The 15,284-nt window shown below is 46.3% G+C and overlaps 1 protein-coding gene across 1 annotated transcript in view; it reads right to left on the bottom strand.

Annotated features, from left to right (window-relative positions):
* Positions 1–1,109: 1,109 nt before the first annotated feature.
* The window catches only part of LOC146207241 (cadherin-like and PC-esterase domain-containing protein 1), a 169,520-nt gene continuing 155,345 nt past the window's right edge, over positions 1,110–15,284 (bottom strand). Inside the window, exons 19-24 of the mRNA XM_084576418.1 lie at positions 9,874–10,010; positions 8,323–8,543; positions 7,358–7,459; positions 5,997–6,084; positions 4,893–5,039; positions 1,110–3,070 (exon numbers count right to left, since the gene is read on the bottom strand). Of these exons, the coding sequence (XP_084432544.1) occupies positions 2,927–3,070; positions 4,893–5,039; positions 5,997–6,084; positions 7,358–7,459; positions 8,323–8,543; positions 9,874–10,010 (839 nt within the window). The 3' untranslated portion in view covers positions 1,110–2,926. The remainder of the gene's footprint in view (positions 3,071–4,892; positions 5,040–5,996; positions 6,085–7,357; positions 7,460–8,322; positions 8,544–9,873; positions 10,011–15,284) is intronic.

Below are 15,284 nucleotides of genomic sequence, written 5' to 3' on the forward strand. Positions count from 1 at the left end.
ACGTGACACAACTCCCGCTGCTCGTCTGCTCTTGGCGAAGTGTATCAGCTGGACTACTTTTTGTCATAAAGGAGACTGTAATAAGGGAGTAATTACTCATTGACACGAACTCCAGCGCAGCCACACGGCTACATGGGAAAACTATACAGCTTTCTCAGAAACTTCGTGGTTAAAGAGAAATTCGTCCTGGACCGGAAATCAAACCCAGGACCACCGCCTTTCCGGGGAAGTGGCTCTACCAACTGAACTTGTGGCTCGACCAACTGGGTCGATGGCAGTGAGTAATTAATCCCTTCTTACAAATCTACTCCACCTTGGAGAATTTCCCTAAATATTTGTTCAAAGGAAACTGTATCCGTAGGGAAAAAAGAACTGAGGTACAGTTTACTTCTTATAATATCGTCTTTATTAACAGCGGACTCGAGTGGTTTTGTAGACAAAAATAGATGTCGCACCTTCAACTTGCGTGCAGACATTACTTCCTAAACTAGCGTACATCCTGCTTCTCAAACATTGCAGAAACCCCAAAGATGCATCGATGTATTCTGCATCATAGTACATACTTCATCTTCATTTTCTAAACAGACGAAAAGAAAGAAAGCAAAAGATTTCACGGGCTGAAGCGTGAACTCTATACTTTTAATATTTCGAAAGCAACGCTGATCATTTCCTTACTGTGCCAACATGTCAGGACGGTGTTTTGTTTTAAGGGGGCTCATGTGACTGGCTACGAACGCCGCCGCAATTCATCAACATAGCGAATACCGGACGAGGTAATCTATTTGTGGCTGCAAAAAGATGGCCAAAAGGAACCGCAGAGGCCTGTGTTGGTGCTAGAAGAAATGCATAAGTTAGCAATGAGTTGCTGTTTTATTAGTGACTTTGTGAGGATGGTTCACTTAAAGAAATTTTGGAATGTAAACGTACGCTGCTGTCGTAATTTACCATTTATCAGAGAAAAGTACCTATAAAAGTATGTCTGGCTATGCAGCAACGCCATTTATATTTGGTTTCTAACCGGTTGTTCTACAACTGCACTCAACGTTAATGGACCTCTGCCATGCCTTTCGTCCTTACCTTTCTGTCCAGCTGAAAACGCAGAGGTGAGCGATGGCTTGCGGCTACATGACAGCGTATTCATTGACAGGTGTATACTAACTGGCTGAGTTATATATTCTAAACGCTATCTTTCTAACTTATAAAGTAGCACTGAAGTGAAACATAAGTCGCCTGCAAGCTCACTTTATACACCATGCAAAAACTTCACAAACACCTCTAAGAGACTTGCTCATTAGACGAAATTTGTTTGAATTATTGGTGTGAACACTTCGGGCGAAAAAATATGCTCCTAAAGATATATGTCGTTCTGTCAAATCCTAATTTACAAACATATTTGCTCATTATATTCCTGTATGATCTAAATCCTGGAAATACTTTGTTTTACTATTCAGAAGGATGTTGTTGGCAATGATTATCAGTTGCAAGATTGTTCAAACACAGCCCCTGCACTGACAAAAGAACACGCCCAGCTATTTCTCTGCATGACCTCGCCCATTGTGCATCAGCTATAGGACCTGCATTGTGTTTATACAAAATTATTTTCGAAAGGTCGTGTGCCAAATGAATTTATAGCACAAAAATGTAGGATCAACGGATGCGCGAGAAGGCAGCCTACTACTGCTACACATGGCGCTTGATTTGAAGGAATATTGCCCGAGCCACAATGTTCTAAACCATCTGCTGCGCTTGTCTAGTTCTTTGAGTGTTTAGTCATCGTATCTTTTTTTTTGCGCAGTGCATTTGTTTTAAACTATGTCTAATTACCAATTCGCCCAACTATCTACCTTACTGCATCTGCTTAAAACTGTCTTATACTGAAGTGTACGTAAGGAGACATCATCGTTTAATGAACAAAATGGCATTCAGAGCATTGAACACCGAACGAGCTAAGCGCATGTTGCGCCACTGCGTAGCTGAACTGTGATTGGTTCCAGGGCAATAAATAACGCGAGGGCTTGTTCCAGAGATTAGACTGACATAAAAACATCTCTAACCATGCTTTGCATGTACGATTAGCTTGCGGATGGAAAAGACAAATTCTTTGACTGCACGAACGGCTGTAGAACTTATAACTTGGAGCATATTAAATGCCATAAAATCGCTGCAAAGCACATGCGAGAATATTACTCGAAGCCAAGAGTGACGGCAAGAAAGCGGTAGCGTCTACTATACTTATTACACTACAGATCTTCAGGTGGTTGGTGCAGCGCTATAGAGACATCGAGCACAGTTGTTCACCGCTCTAGTCCCAGCGGTAGTGCTATGAGTGGAGAAAGGCGAGTGACTTTATAAAAGCAGTTACTTTGGCTTACGTATTGGACTGGGCTTCGAGCGCTGCCAGAGGCTCGCCGCACCACAGGATCAAATCAAGGCTTGGTCACCTAAGCTTAGACGTGAAAGGCTATGGGTTGTCTTTACACACAGTCCCAGTCACGTGATCTGCCACTCGATCAGAGACGTGATTGTCCTTCTCCATACGGCCCTGCAGCGAATCCTTGCGGCGACAACCGCCACGAGAGCACTTGCGATGGGCAATTCGAATTCTCTTTCCCTAGCTACTCTCCTTCGATCTTGAGAGCTTGTCGACAGAGCGCAACACATTCAAGCTCCGGAACACTGGGAGCAGCCCGGACAGTAGGCCGCAGTGGTCTTTAGGCTATAGGAGCCATCACTTTGTTCCGGTTCTGCGGTGTGACAGCGAAAACTTCGGCAGGAGACTAGAAAAAGAAAGAGAAATGGAGGGGAACAGAAGATGGCGTGTCGACAGTGGCCATTGATCTCCCCCAAAGAATTTGGGCAGACAGGATTTCCCTGGCGACATTGACGACACGATTGACTACAGCCTTCGAATGCGGCGTAGTGTCTATCAGCTGTCCTCAGCTTCCTTGGCGCATATGCGGTTGAGCAGAATCTCGCTGTAGATGGCGTTTATGTCACCCTCGACGTGGAATGAAGGCGCCGGCGGTGGTTTGCCCGGAGGCCGTGTCTTGGGCGTCTGCACCGGAACTACCTGCGAAACGAGCAGGACATGCTTGTAGAGGAGCACTAACAGCAGGCAAGCATTAAGGGTTAGCTTCAGCTATGGGTCGTGCCTATACCTTTACTATTTGTTATACATATCCTTTACCATACTCATAGCTACATCAATACACAAGTAAATCCGCCCTATCCACTCATACCAGATACCCAAACTCTTAACATTACGTAACCACGCCACCTGTAGCCACTATTATGCCCATATCCATTTCTACGACCACGGACAATGAGACAATGAATGATAATTTGTTGCTTGGATGCTTTGGATTCGCATTTGTAATGCTATAGCGCTAAAGGCCCCATCCTTTGGAGAATCTGGCGTCGTCGTTGTCGGCGAAAAGTTATGAGCACGTCTCTGCCAGGGTGCAGTTAGGGGATGATATGACCGGGCACTAAATTGCCGGCGGTTTGAGTGACGTCATGAGACTATATATTATGACAAAGATGGCAGGCGCCAATTCGGGGCTCTCCTCTGAGATGATGGGATGGGAAAGTCCTTCGGGACTCTCGGTCCCAAGTCGGGAACTTTGCTCCTAGAAAATGCAGGCACTTTCGTACGGATTCGTTATAGCGGGCTTTTTATCCAAGTCGGGAGGCCTTTCATATAACATGCTTACTTACTTAACAGTAACGAGTACAGAGACACAAAGTAGGAGATAAGTGATAACGCGAGTAGCAAAGTGAACATACGCGAATGAGGATCCGCAAATGGGAGCCGTTAACGCGTTGACGTCGTACGTTTGGAGGCGGAGTTTAAGTGTCCCCCCCCCCCCCCCCCCCCAATTTTTATGCAAAAACCTCGGAATGCCTAGCCACAGACAATCACCTTTAAATGTAAAAAAAAAAAAAAAAAACACACGTCTTGAACTTATTGGTTCTCGGTTTCTGTTATTTTCCGCGCTGTCCTACTTAACGTTGTTACAAACTGACTTGACCAAGCCCGGAAGTGTCACTGAACACATGACACTGTTACGAAGAGCCGGAAGTTATTAGGTTATCCAGTCTCGTTCAGTGTTCAAGAAATCTATATGACTGCTTGGTCTCAGTGCGCGGCAGTCCTATTTCCAAAACCACCGGGAGTGAAATACGCGGCAGTCTTAATCCATATTCTGCGACATCAGTAATCATTTACACCCCCTAGCTCACTATAGTCACATGCTCATCTCAGAGGACTGCGGTGGAGTGTTTACCTCAACTCAGCGATTTTCCGGCTCGTCTGACACTGCGAGAAACTTTGAACATTTTCATTCCTAGGGGCCTTTCCTACTGCAGATGAATTATATTACATGATAAAAAGAGCACATTCTGGCCGTTGCAGCGTTATTTTGCTCGTGCTCTACATACAAGGCGTTGAAATAGCTATTCGTATTGTGATTTTTAAATTCTTGCTGGCAAAACTTTTGCAATTTGCAGATAGACGACCAGTATCTGTTAAGACCTCGTAGAGTTATTATAAAGAAAGCAGAATTAAGTGCTATAGGGACACAGAAAACAACAGGCGAAAAATAATTGCCTGCACTGTAGCTCCAAGGTTGCGACGTAACTGTCCACACTTTCTGCACAGCGCACGCTCAGCAGTAAATCAGGGTATGTGCAAAATATTTGTGTTGAATCGCCTAGAGCCCATTTTACAACTTTTGCGGCGGAATGTCGGAACTCTTAAAATATTGAGCTCTTAGGATGCCTTGCGAAGTTGCCTCAGAGGCGGCCATTTTCGTTTAGGATTCTACTGTGAGCTAGACAAGGAACACCTATGCGGAAGGTAGAACGATGTGCAGCAGTGCAAATGACCACACCTTGTGGAAGTGGCAGGCACATTTTCCCTGGAGAAAGTCCTTGTAGCGAGCCACTGTAATGTTGAAGGTATCGATCACGTCAATGTTGTAGTGCCTTGCGAATTCTGCCAACCAGAGGTTCTGCATCATCAGCTTCTTCTGCTCCTTCTACGGGAGGACAAAGAAAAAAAGTGAGGTTCAATTGTAGACTGTTACTCTAATCAGAAAGTATACTACTTTAATTGGCATTTGCTTGCTGTCTCCTAACTTGTGCAGTGAATTATAACAAAACAAGGTGCAAGGACTCTAGCGATTAATTTTGCTGATTTTTATGTATATATTTTACGTAGGTCGCCGCTACACTTATAATCACAAATCACCCTTAGACACAGCGGCTGTGACCTAGACAGACGCCTTTCTCACCGAAATCTGTCGTTACACAGCTGCTGTCTTCCTCCACGAACGCTACACGCAACGAAATTTCCATTTAGGTGATTTACATCCGCCACACCCAACCCAATCGTTTCTTGAAGCCCACATATTTCGCTGCATGCAATTTGATCTTCTACATATACCAGCCAAACATTACCTTCGTCGGTATACTTTAACACCCTAGCGATCTAACCGTTCACACCTCTTTTCTGCCTTTTCCATTAAAAAGTTTCTCTCTCTTTCTATTTTTCAGTTTACGCCGGTATAGATAATTGCCTTACACAATGCCACACTAGCCTTCTAGCCCCCGGTAATCCTTCCCACCCACCTTTACCATGGCCTATATGACTAGCCTACCGGGACTTGACCTTAAAACCTGCCCGCGCCACACCCGCCAGTGGCCTTTTAAACGCCTAATAAGAATGCTGCTTAATATTAAAATACATTTTACCACCCAATTATGCAAACGGATGTCCCTGTAGTATATCCGCAAACGAGAGCAACTTTTACAACAAGCAGTGCTTATAATTACTAGATGATCGAGCCCCTTTACATGGAGGCTATTCGCAGACGCATGCCACTTGGACTCGAATTCAAGCAAATGCGCAGGTCCTTAGGAAGCCTTTTCACTTTACTGGCATAAAGAAACACTTTGGATCCAAAACGCTAAAGAAAGAAAAGCAGATTGCTCACCATACTCAGGCAGTGAATCCCTTCAACCGGCTGGTGGAATCCGGCCCCAAGTGTCTTGATAATAATCTTGATTCCCTGAAGGTGGTCCCTGATTCATTGGACAAAGATAAGAACGGTAGAAGACGTGCTTGCTTTTTGAATAAGTAAACAGACGTGACTGAAAAATGGGATCCACAAGTACATTGCGTAGTGCAGTCGTTTTCCAGACTCTTAAAGGGATGCTAAGGAAGAATTTGAGGTGCCCTTTTGGTTACCACTTTCTCATGACACAGACACTATTTATGCAACGGTGTTAATGCCCTCGTTCAGTGCATGTCAGTTGACGCAGCTGGTGGTTTGAGAGGGGGGGGGGGGGGGGGGGGGGGGAGGAATCGAGATTAGATTAACATATTTGCCGTCACATGTGGAGCGGCGCAGAACTCGAAACTAAATGGATAGAATATTTAGGAAGAGTGGGATGGCAATCGAGCCCGGAACCGTTGTATATAGAATCGCACACGCTACCCTGGACCACACAAGCACGCTCGTACGGCTTCCGACTGTGTGCTAATGAGTATGTGTGAGTTATAACAGATAAAGAGATAAGTGATTAGTCGAGTGCAAACTTCATGTTGCGAATGACGATCCGCAAGGGAGGCCCCCATGGGAGCCATTAACGTTGTCGCGTTACAGATGCAGCTTAAGTGTCATGCAAATAGTTTGTAACCACATATGGTCCAAAAAATGACGTACAAAATTGCCACAAAAGAGCTGCCTTCGCAAGCAAACTGCGACGACATCAAGACAGTTTTCTTTGTGTGTGTGCTGTTAACGACTTTAGCCGAAATCACCTTTAATATTTACTTAGTAACCGCAGAGCCCTTTTCGTTCTTAAGGTTGAAAATGTGAATCATATAGCGAAAAAGAAACTAAGGTTTATTTCTAAATTCAAATTAGTAAGCGTTGAAAGCATCGTTTGACATCGAACAGACAACTACTTCTATGAAAATTGCCAAGAGAATCCATTTCTGCTATAAATAAAATTGCATACAATTGCCATCGGTGTTTTTTATGTGTTGTGCTCTGCCATTCTAATGACGCGTGTCTGTTTCTTAAATTCTATAAGAATACGAAGTCCATGTGATCTAGTTTTTAAGTTGCTTTACTGACGAGTCAGGTCACCAGTCCATTATTAGGACAGTGTGTGGGAAAACAATAAGACGTCTGAAAATGCAGCCAGCAGTGTAGATGTACGGCCAACACTCGGGACTTCATGGACCGGGATACTTTCGGAGCGTGAGCTCTGAAGGCATGCACTCTTGACACAGACATGACTTTTTGGCTTTGTAACTTGAAACTAGCGAAGAACACTGCCCACTTACCCGCGTAGTGCTTTGACCAACATGTAGAGGTGCTGAGTGGCAAGCCAGTGGACGCCTCCCACGATAAGAACAGTATTAGAATTGTTCTGGAGAGGCTTCGACCTGAAACAATACACAGCAGAACATTGAGCTTCTGATTGGAAATCATCCGGATGATTGAAAACGATACGATAGTTGTTGGGCAACGTCGACGTTCAATGAGCTGAAACCACGCACGCAGATGCATTCGCGTCGCATTGTTCACGGCTCTGCTTTTTATTCGCTTAAAGCAACAGAACCAGGTTACTAATTCTCTCCTTATCTTTATATTTGCACTCGCCTTGTTGAGCCTTTCGTCAAATCTGGCTGTGCTTAAAAGCACATGCAAAATTTGTTTCTCTTGTTTAATCAGGAGGAGAACGAATAAATTGAAAACGCGAAAAATGCCAGCATTCTAGCATTCTTTTTTAAGATAGAGGTGAGGCAGCACATTTCTGAACGAATACTTCCGCACTTGCCCCGTTTCCAAACTCTGGCGTCTGCGCAGTCCTGGTCAAAGCCTACCAAATGGTCTGCAATGGCGCGAGTAAGTGTCACGAGTCTTCCTGGAGCTAGTCGTTCCGCAGCACTCTGCATATACTGGTTTGGTGACAAGAGACAAGTATTTTTTGTTTAAACGTACTATTCAAATAGTTCTTGGCGAGAGAACATGGTCGTAATACACTAAGATATAAATATGACAGAGGGCAAAAGAATGCCCGTCTGTCATTTCTTGTTCACTTCTCTTGACATACTTTCATTACATCATCATTCCTCCCCGCAATAGTGTTGTTCCAGTGTTTTTGGTACCAATATAAGGACACTTTTTTGTGAGCAACGAACTTGTCCAGGGTAAATGGCACATCGGGTGCAGAGTCTTCGTGCAACACCCACCGTTGCAGAGAAACGGTAGCCTGAGCGTGATGCTGACTTCTAGGGGACCTCACCTCTCGATGAGCTGGTACAGGGCCTTGTCGAAGACTGGCCTCTGACTGGTAGGTAGCCAGAACTGCGGGTAGTAGGCGAACGCCACCGCAGTCTCTCCACGGTTCAGGTTGGCGTAGACGCGAAGGTCGTGCGTCTTGTCCCAGTGCTGCAGCGACCCGTTGAGTCGCTCCATCACATAGTGCATCATGCCGCGGTTCGTCGAGTCACCGATGAACAGCAGCTGTGCACGAAAGGGATAAAAAGAAAAGCGTGTTTCGCGTCAGTTACGAAGACGATCGATTAAGGAAACTTGATATGAACGGAGGCGATTGTTCCAGTCCGTAAGCAGAGTTGCACAGTATGGTTTGCAGGTTTGATTTGCAGTCTTTATCTCCTCCTTCCCCCTTGATTAGTCACGTGTACATTCTGACTATATAAGCACCAGCGACGTGAATGGTCTCCTGAAGATTCGAGGCTTATCTGTGTGGTGGGTCAAAACTAGTAGTGATATTTTAGGACACCTCCAACTCGACAAGTGTCAGGAAAGCCCTTTGTTTATATTCAGAAGCATAGATTGGGCACTTCAAGGCATACTAAATGTGAGGCTAATCTTACCTACACGAAGACAGCCACTGTTCGATTTCGCGCTGCCAGTTTCATTCAATGATGAGCCTACACAAGACATCTCCTGCATGGCCGTATTGCAGCGCGACATCTACATCTGTCTAAAGGGTGCCAAGCGAATGCGTAGATGACCGGTTCGATGCGTTACATGTTCCTGCAGGTCGGTTCTTGGAGCGATTTGGCTCGCAGTGCTTAAACGTAAGAGAAAAAAAAAAAAACTGGACTTATTTGTAGTTGCTATTACCGACTATGAACAGATCGTACTTTAAGCCTTGTGGTATTTCGGTAGGCCACTCGGTAGTGCACTGGTTTTCGGTCAGCCTTTTGATCATTTTGAGGTTCAGGTGAGTTTGAGATAGTTGCTGGCTACGGGTTGAAGTAACTTTCAGATTGTTGCCAGAAATGACTCTACGATAGCGACATGTAAAATTAAAATAGTGTCACACTTTGTGCTACTGTTAAGTGCCCTTTATTTGTCTAGAGTCGTGTATAAACCCATCTAATTGCTGCTGTCATTACTTGTTCCTCACCCCATCCAGTTACTGATCGTATTTGAAAATGAAGTCATATTTGAAAGTGCAGCATCTTGCTGACGATTGTTCTGTGGCGCTCATGGTTGCACAGAAACTCCGTCATTCTGAAGAAACCGTGCATGACACTGGCCTAAGAGAGGAACGACGAAGGCATCGGGCCGTAATTCGTGAGCGAGGAATCCAGAGTAACCAAGAGGAAAGAAGGGCTTAAATGTTAGAAAGTAGTAACAAAAATATTGGTGAGACCAGATGAAGAAGCCAGAACATCTAAAAGCTAAAAAAAAAAAAAAAAAAGGGACTCGGTGGAAACTGCGGTGCTCATTCCGCGTTATTGAAACGCAAACATTTTCTCACCCCGCAGAGGTGGCCTTTCGCCTATGGCAGATCACCGGTAATACACAGGGTGCACGATACCTTTTTTCCGGCCATGCATCGGGCAAGAGTCCTCTGCGGAAGGTTCACATAGCGACAGCTGTAGGGCTGCCATCGGGCCTCCTTCCAGAAGCAGGACTCTTTCGCCGCGCACTTCTCGCATGGCACCGTCCAGCGACCTGCAGTGAATGCACCGTAATGTTACATTGAAGTAAAAAACACCTGAGCACCACACGTATAAAACATGTCCAATTTAGAGGCTTAATCAGCTGTTCGTGGTTGCAGCGTGTACGGCACTGCTGCTTTAGTTGAGGGTAAGTTTCGCGTACATCCTAAGCGGCAGTTATTTTAACCGCCAGTCGAACTGAACGCCAGTTGGCGGTGTTCCACTGCACCTTTGCTTGCCGTTGAGATCCCAATGGCAGTTCAGTTCAACCGCTTCTAGGGCAGCAGCCGAACAGGCCAACTTACAAGATGTGAGTAAACGGTAACGCCACATCGGCCGACTGAGTGGCATTTTCCGCCGCCATACATTTTATAATCATACGTTAGGTCGTTGCTTCGCTAGAAAAAATGCCAATCTACGCATTTCACTAATTGAATAAGTGCAGCACAAAATAGCAGAGAAACCTGAGAATACAAACTCTAAGCAACGAGGCGAGGTTTGCCTTTGCTGGGTTTTCTTGTCTGGGCGCAGTATTCAGCTGCGGCTTACGCGAAACAAAATTTGCGAGGTTCCAACTCAGTGATTTAATGTGCGGGATTATTGCTCAGATTTATAAATGCCGAATTGAAAGCATATTTTTGTTCATAAAATGCCCGCATGTGGAAGTATCACGTGACCCAGAGATTGAACTCTGTTTCATGAAGCATGCCGGGGAACTGCAACCGAGTGACATTCATTTCAACGTCAGATGGAAAGCTGAGCTGCCTTAAAACACTCAACTGAAATTGGAAGTGCAATGTTAGCTCGGGGATTATTTTTTCCATATGGTATAAAAAGGCATAGCTGAATATTTCAACGCACATTAAACATTGTGGTTAAAAGTGTCTTGAGGGTGCAGGCTGGTCAGCTATTCGTAGAAAGCTGGACAAGACTAGATGATTTCTCAGTATGCAGGAAATAAATTCAACAATAAATCCGCAGCGGGATCCAGCACACCTGCTTTGAACATGTTCACTTGTGCTGCCTTGCGTAACTTTGTATATTATTGGCAGGAAGGGGTGTAATGAACAGAGGCGCCGGAAAGTTCGAATCAAAATTTGCGTTTTCTGAGTGGTTTCTACAAAAATATGCTATGCGAATCTGTACGAGATGTGACTACAACGCGAGACTGTTGCTAGTGGCTTTAGGTGCACGCGATTATGCCCATACACATGTAGTACAAGATAGATAAGCATACACGACATGCGAATCCTCCCCAAATATTACTGAGACTCACGGTTAATGAAGGCGAAATGCTTTCTCGGCTCTTGCGCACCGTTTACGGAAAGTATGAGCAGGAAACATCCATCGCACTGCCACTTACTAGGAAGCTGAAACGGTTTTAAAATTACAATAAATTCGGTGGTTAGAAAAAAGTTTTTTTTTTATTTATGTGTGTCAATTTTTCTCAATTCTGTCGATAAGAAACAAAGATTCCGCTTGTTAAAATACGCGCCACTGTCACGTCCTCGTCGCTGGGGCCAACGGCGGGGCGGGGCGCCGAAATTGGGGAACAGGTGGACGTGACGTCAATCTCGAAATGCCGGCCGGCTAGGCCGGCCGCGCGTTTTGCACGCTTGCTTCGCTCCATCCCGCGCTTTAGTGATCGACGGATCAGCGCAGTCTGTTGCTAGTGCCGTTTGATTTCTCTAGTTCTGTCGTTCTGTGCTGAAAGTTCTGCGTGTTTAAAGATTCCACGAGGTTAACCAGCAGATACGCATCTGATGCGAGGGTCCCGCCACGCGCTTCGACTCCCTCCGACTAATGAGCCTCTTTTCATCATTTGTAAAATAAACGTGGTTCGATGTTCGAAATTCTTTTTTCCTCGTGTCATTAGAAAATAAACATTCCTGTGAGTGTACGAAACGACTACGCTATCAGCTCGGTTTTTCGTTGTACGAACATCGCTGATCCAGGCGACATGTGCTTTATATTTTCTCAGAGGATAATAAACTTTCGGCGCATGGGTCTGTGTCATGAAAAGGAAAAAAAAAAAAAATCATTGCCTTTGGAATGAGCTGTGTTTTGTTCTGATGATTTTCATGCTGATGATGATAATAGAATCTTGGCAGTAATTTCGGCCACTTGGGATTCGAATTAAATCAGCGCATCTGAAGTCCGGTGCAGTTCTGTCATTGTTCATGCACAGGTTAATATCATTGTTGCGCGGCTGGCTTCCCCGTCGTTACGCTTAACCGAGGATGCCGAACTTGAAACGCGATTCGCGGCTCACTGTTACACAGCTCGCCGCCGTTCTCAGCTATGTCAACAATTACCATTTAGGCACAGCAAACGAAATAAATGATCGGTAGAACGAAGCTGCACTTGCAATAGTCGTTTATAATGCAGTGTCTGGAATGCGGTGCTGCTCGCGCAGCAATAGCGCGCTCAAGCAAGGCCCGAAGGCAGCACTGACTCCACATGCCGCTCCGGCCACGCCTCCTGCAAGCTGTCCGTGGAGGAGCTAACGTCAATAAAGCGTGCTCAAATTTATTGGTATCTTAAAAAATAAGCCCATGAATAACAGAATGTAAAACATTAACCCTTATTGATGATCGCTGACCCATACCGAGATGCTGCTAGGATAACTGCGTTACAAGCAAGTTTCTCTTCGCAGCTGTATAGCGTCAGTCGCCGGTGAGTCGCGGCTCATTTGATCTTCTTGTATCCATTAGCTTCTCTGCTAAGACGGCGCCGTAATTAATCGGGCGACGAAGAAGCGGCCACCGGCGTCGACAGGCGCGCTCGCGCTAGGTCCACCATCGTTCAATAAAACGTCATCTACCATCGCCATCGGTCATGTTCTGTCTCCTTTCATCGGCTTGCCGCCCCGTAACAATTTGGTTGGAGGCGCGGGGTACGTCATCATCACTCATCATCCTGGCCCGGAGCTTCAGCACCCTGTGTCTTCTTGTGCTGTCGGCAGTGGGTTCCTGGGACGACGCATCGCCTGGTGGTTCCCCAGCCTTCCGGACCCGAAGCGACATCACCGTTTTCCACTCCCCGCCCAGTCCCCCGCCCTGACCACAAGACACGAAGAAAGACAAGCAGGCCGACGTTAAGACCCCACCGACCCGAGACGCCACGAACGCTAGAGGACACATCACAAGACACAACGCATAAAAGACCAAAACAAAGGACCCGAGACACCGACCAGGCGAATCCACCGGCCCAATACAACATTACACGTGAAGACAACACCCTCGCCGTTTGATGCGCACCTGGGACTCGGCCGTCAAATCCTGACGAACATTGCAGCAAAAGCTTCCTGGGCCAGGCTTCATCGGTCATTATGGCGTCAAGCCATTACCTTCTTTCTGTTCTGTCTTTGCCGATACACACACCATCGTCATGTCATAAATCTGGTCGACTTCGACTTCTTCGTCCACCGATCGGGACGATCGCTCGGTGGCCCCAAGTTGTGTTACTGGCGACGAAGAAGAAGCGGACAATGGCGTCGGCAGGCACGCTCGCGCTAGGTCCACCATCTTTCATTGAAACGGATCATGTTGTACCTTCTTTCATCGGCTTGCCTCCCCGTAACAATATCTTCACTTTGTTGTGAGACAAAGTGATTTACAGTAGGCACTTCTATCAGTAACCCGTTTACTACAGCGCTGTTCAATACCCAAGTGCCGTCTGCTGCGGCACCGATGCGAAATAATGTAGGTCTAGCGACGACAAGGGAATGCGTTCGGCCTGAGCTCCCGTCCGCCGCGCTCGCTGCCGGCACCGTTCCGCTAAGCTTGCTTGATCTGGCGCTGCAGGTGCTGTGAACTTGTCTGATTTCATGATGCGGCTCAAGCAGGACCATTTTCGGCGTTGCAAAGACGGCACGGGCAGCAGTGTACGCGTTTGTCGTTGCGCCGTCGGGCTATACTCGAAGGCTGTATAAACGCGCCGTAGAGTATAGATTGCACCCTATATAACGCCTATTCCATTTGTTGCTATTGAAATCTGATTTAATGTGTAAAGGAAAGTTGCTAAAGCGGGCCAGCTCGTGCGCTTTTCGCACTCGGGGGCCAATTTCCGACTCGCGCAAATGTGCTGACTTCACTTTCGCTATCGACGTACTCGAAAGCGTCTTTAGCAGCGCCGTTTTTTGGAACTGCTGGTTGCTCGCAAGCGTACGGTTAGTGTCCAAGGTGTTTTACGTTGTTCAAACAATCAGTAACATTTTAAACTGAGCTGTCAAGTCGCCTGAAGCAACGCGCACGCAGCAACACCGCCAGCTTCGGCCTGGCATACCCGAGAATAACGTCATGATGGGCCAAGCCAATTACGGACAACAGCGACGTTTGTTCGGAGGGTGGAGTCGTTGATGCTAGTTTTCTTGTAAAAACTGCCATTTGTGCTCATTTCGGCCATTCTGAAGTATGCTAGTCTTCTTCAGCGGACAAAAAACTAAAAATGCCGCACAGAACTCATTTTTTTTTTCGAATAAGTTTCAGCTTGCTTTTAAAGAAAACACAAATCTGCCGTCTCCACTGATAATCGAACCACTATCACTTCGATCCCCAGCCGAGTGCTCAAACCACTACTACACGCCGGACTTCCCAGGAACACATTCGTGAAAAACAGGTCGTAAGTTTCCTTGTCTAGCGTAAGCAGTCAAATTTGGTAAGGCAACTGTTGTAGTTGGGTCAGTCTATGTAAGACCTGGTGGTGGCTCTCCCTCCCGCATAAACCTGGGATGGTTACTGAATGGTTACTGAACAATACCCGGGATGTCCAGTTTTAGTTGGTGGTGACTTCAATGCGCCTCACCCGGACTGGGGATACCCCACCTTAAGTCCTCGCGGCAGGCGAGTGCGAGACGCCTTTACGGATGCGCTTTTTATTCTCCTGAACCATCCAGATACACCAACAAGGACTGTGCTTCATACTAGGAGTGGAACATACGCTCCAGATCTTACGTGGTGGTCAGGAACCGGCACCCCCTCGTGGCACTTAGAGCCGGACTCCTGGGGCAGTGACCATCATCCTATTTTCATCGGTCTCTATCCATCACAGGCCCGACGATTACGCCGCAAGTGTACAGTTGTCCATTGGGACAATTTCCGCGCCCTTCTTCAAAATCACTCTGTGGAGTCGGTACCATCGCTTCTAGACCGCATAAAAAGCGCACTAAATGAGGCTACAACCATTACCTGGGTGGAGGTTGGTCTACCAACACCGGATGTGCCTCTGCTCAACTTGTGGGCTGCTCGTCGACAAGCGGAATTGACTGCAACCAGAGACCCAACTT

The sequence above is a fragment of the Amblyomma maculatum genome, chromosome 1, assembly GCF_055883805.1.
Source record: "Amblyomma maculatum isolate TAMU_Amacu chromosome 1, ASM5588380v1, whole genome shotgun sequence".
Classification (NCBI taxonomy): Eukaryota; Metazoa; Arthropoda; class Arachnida; order Ixodida; family Ixodidae; genus Amblyomma; species Amblyomma maculatum.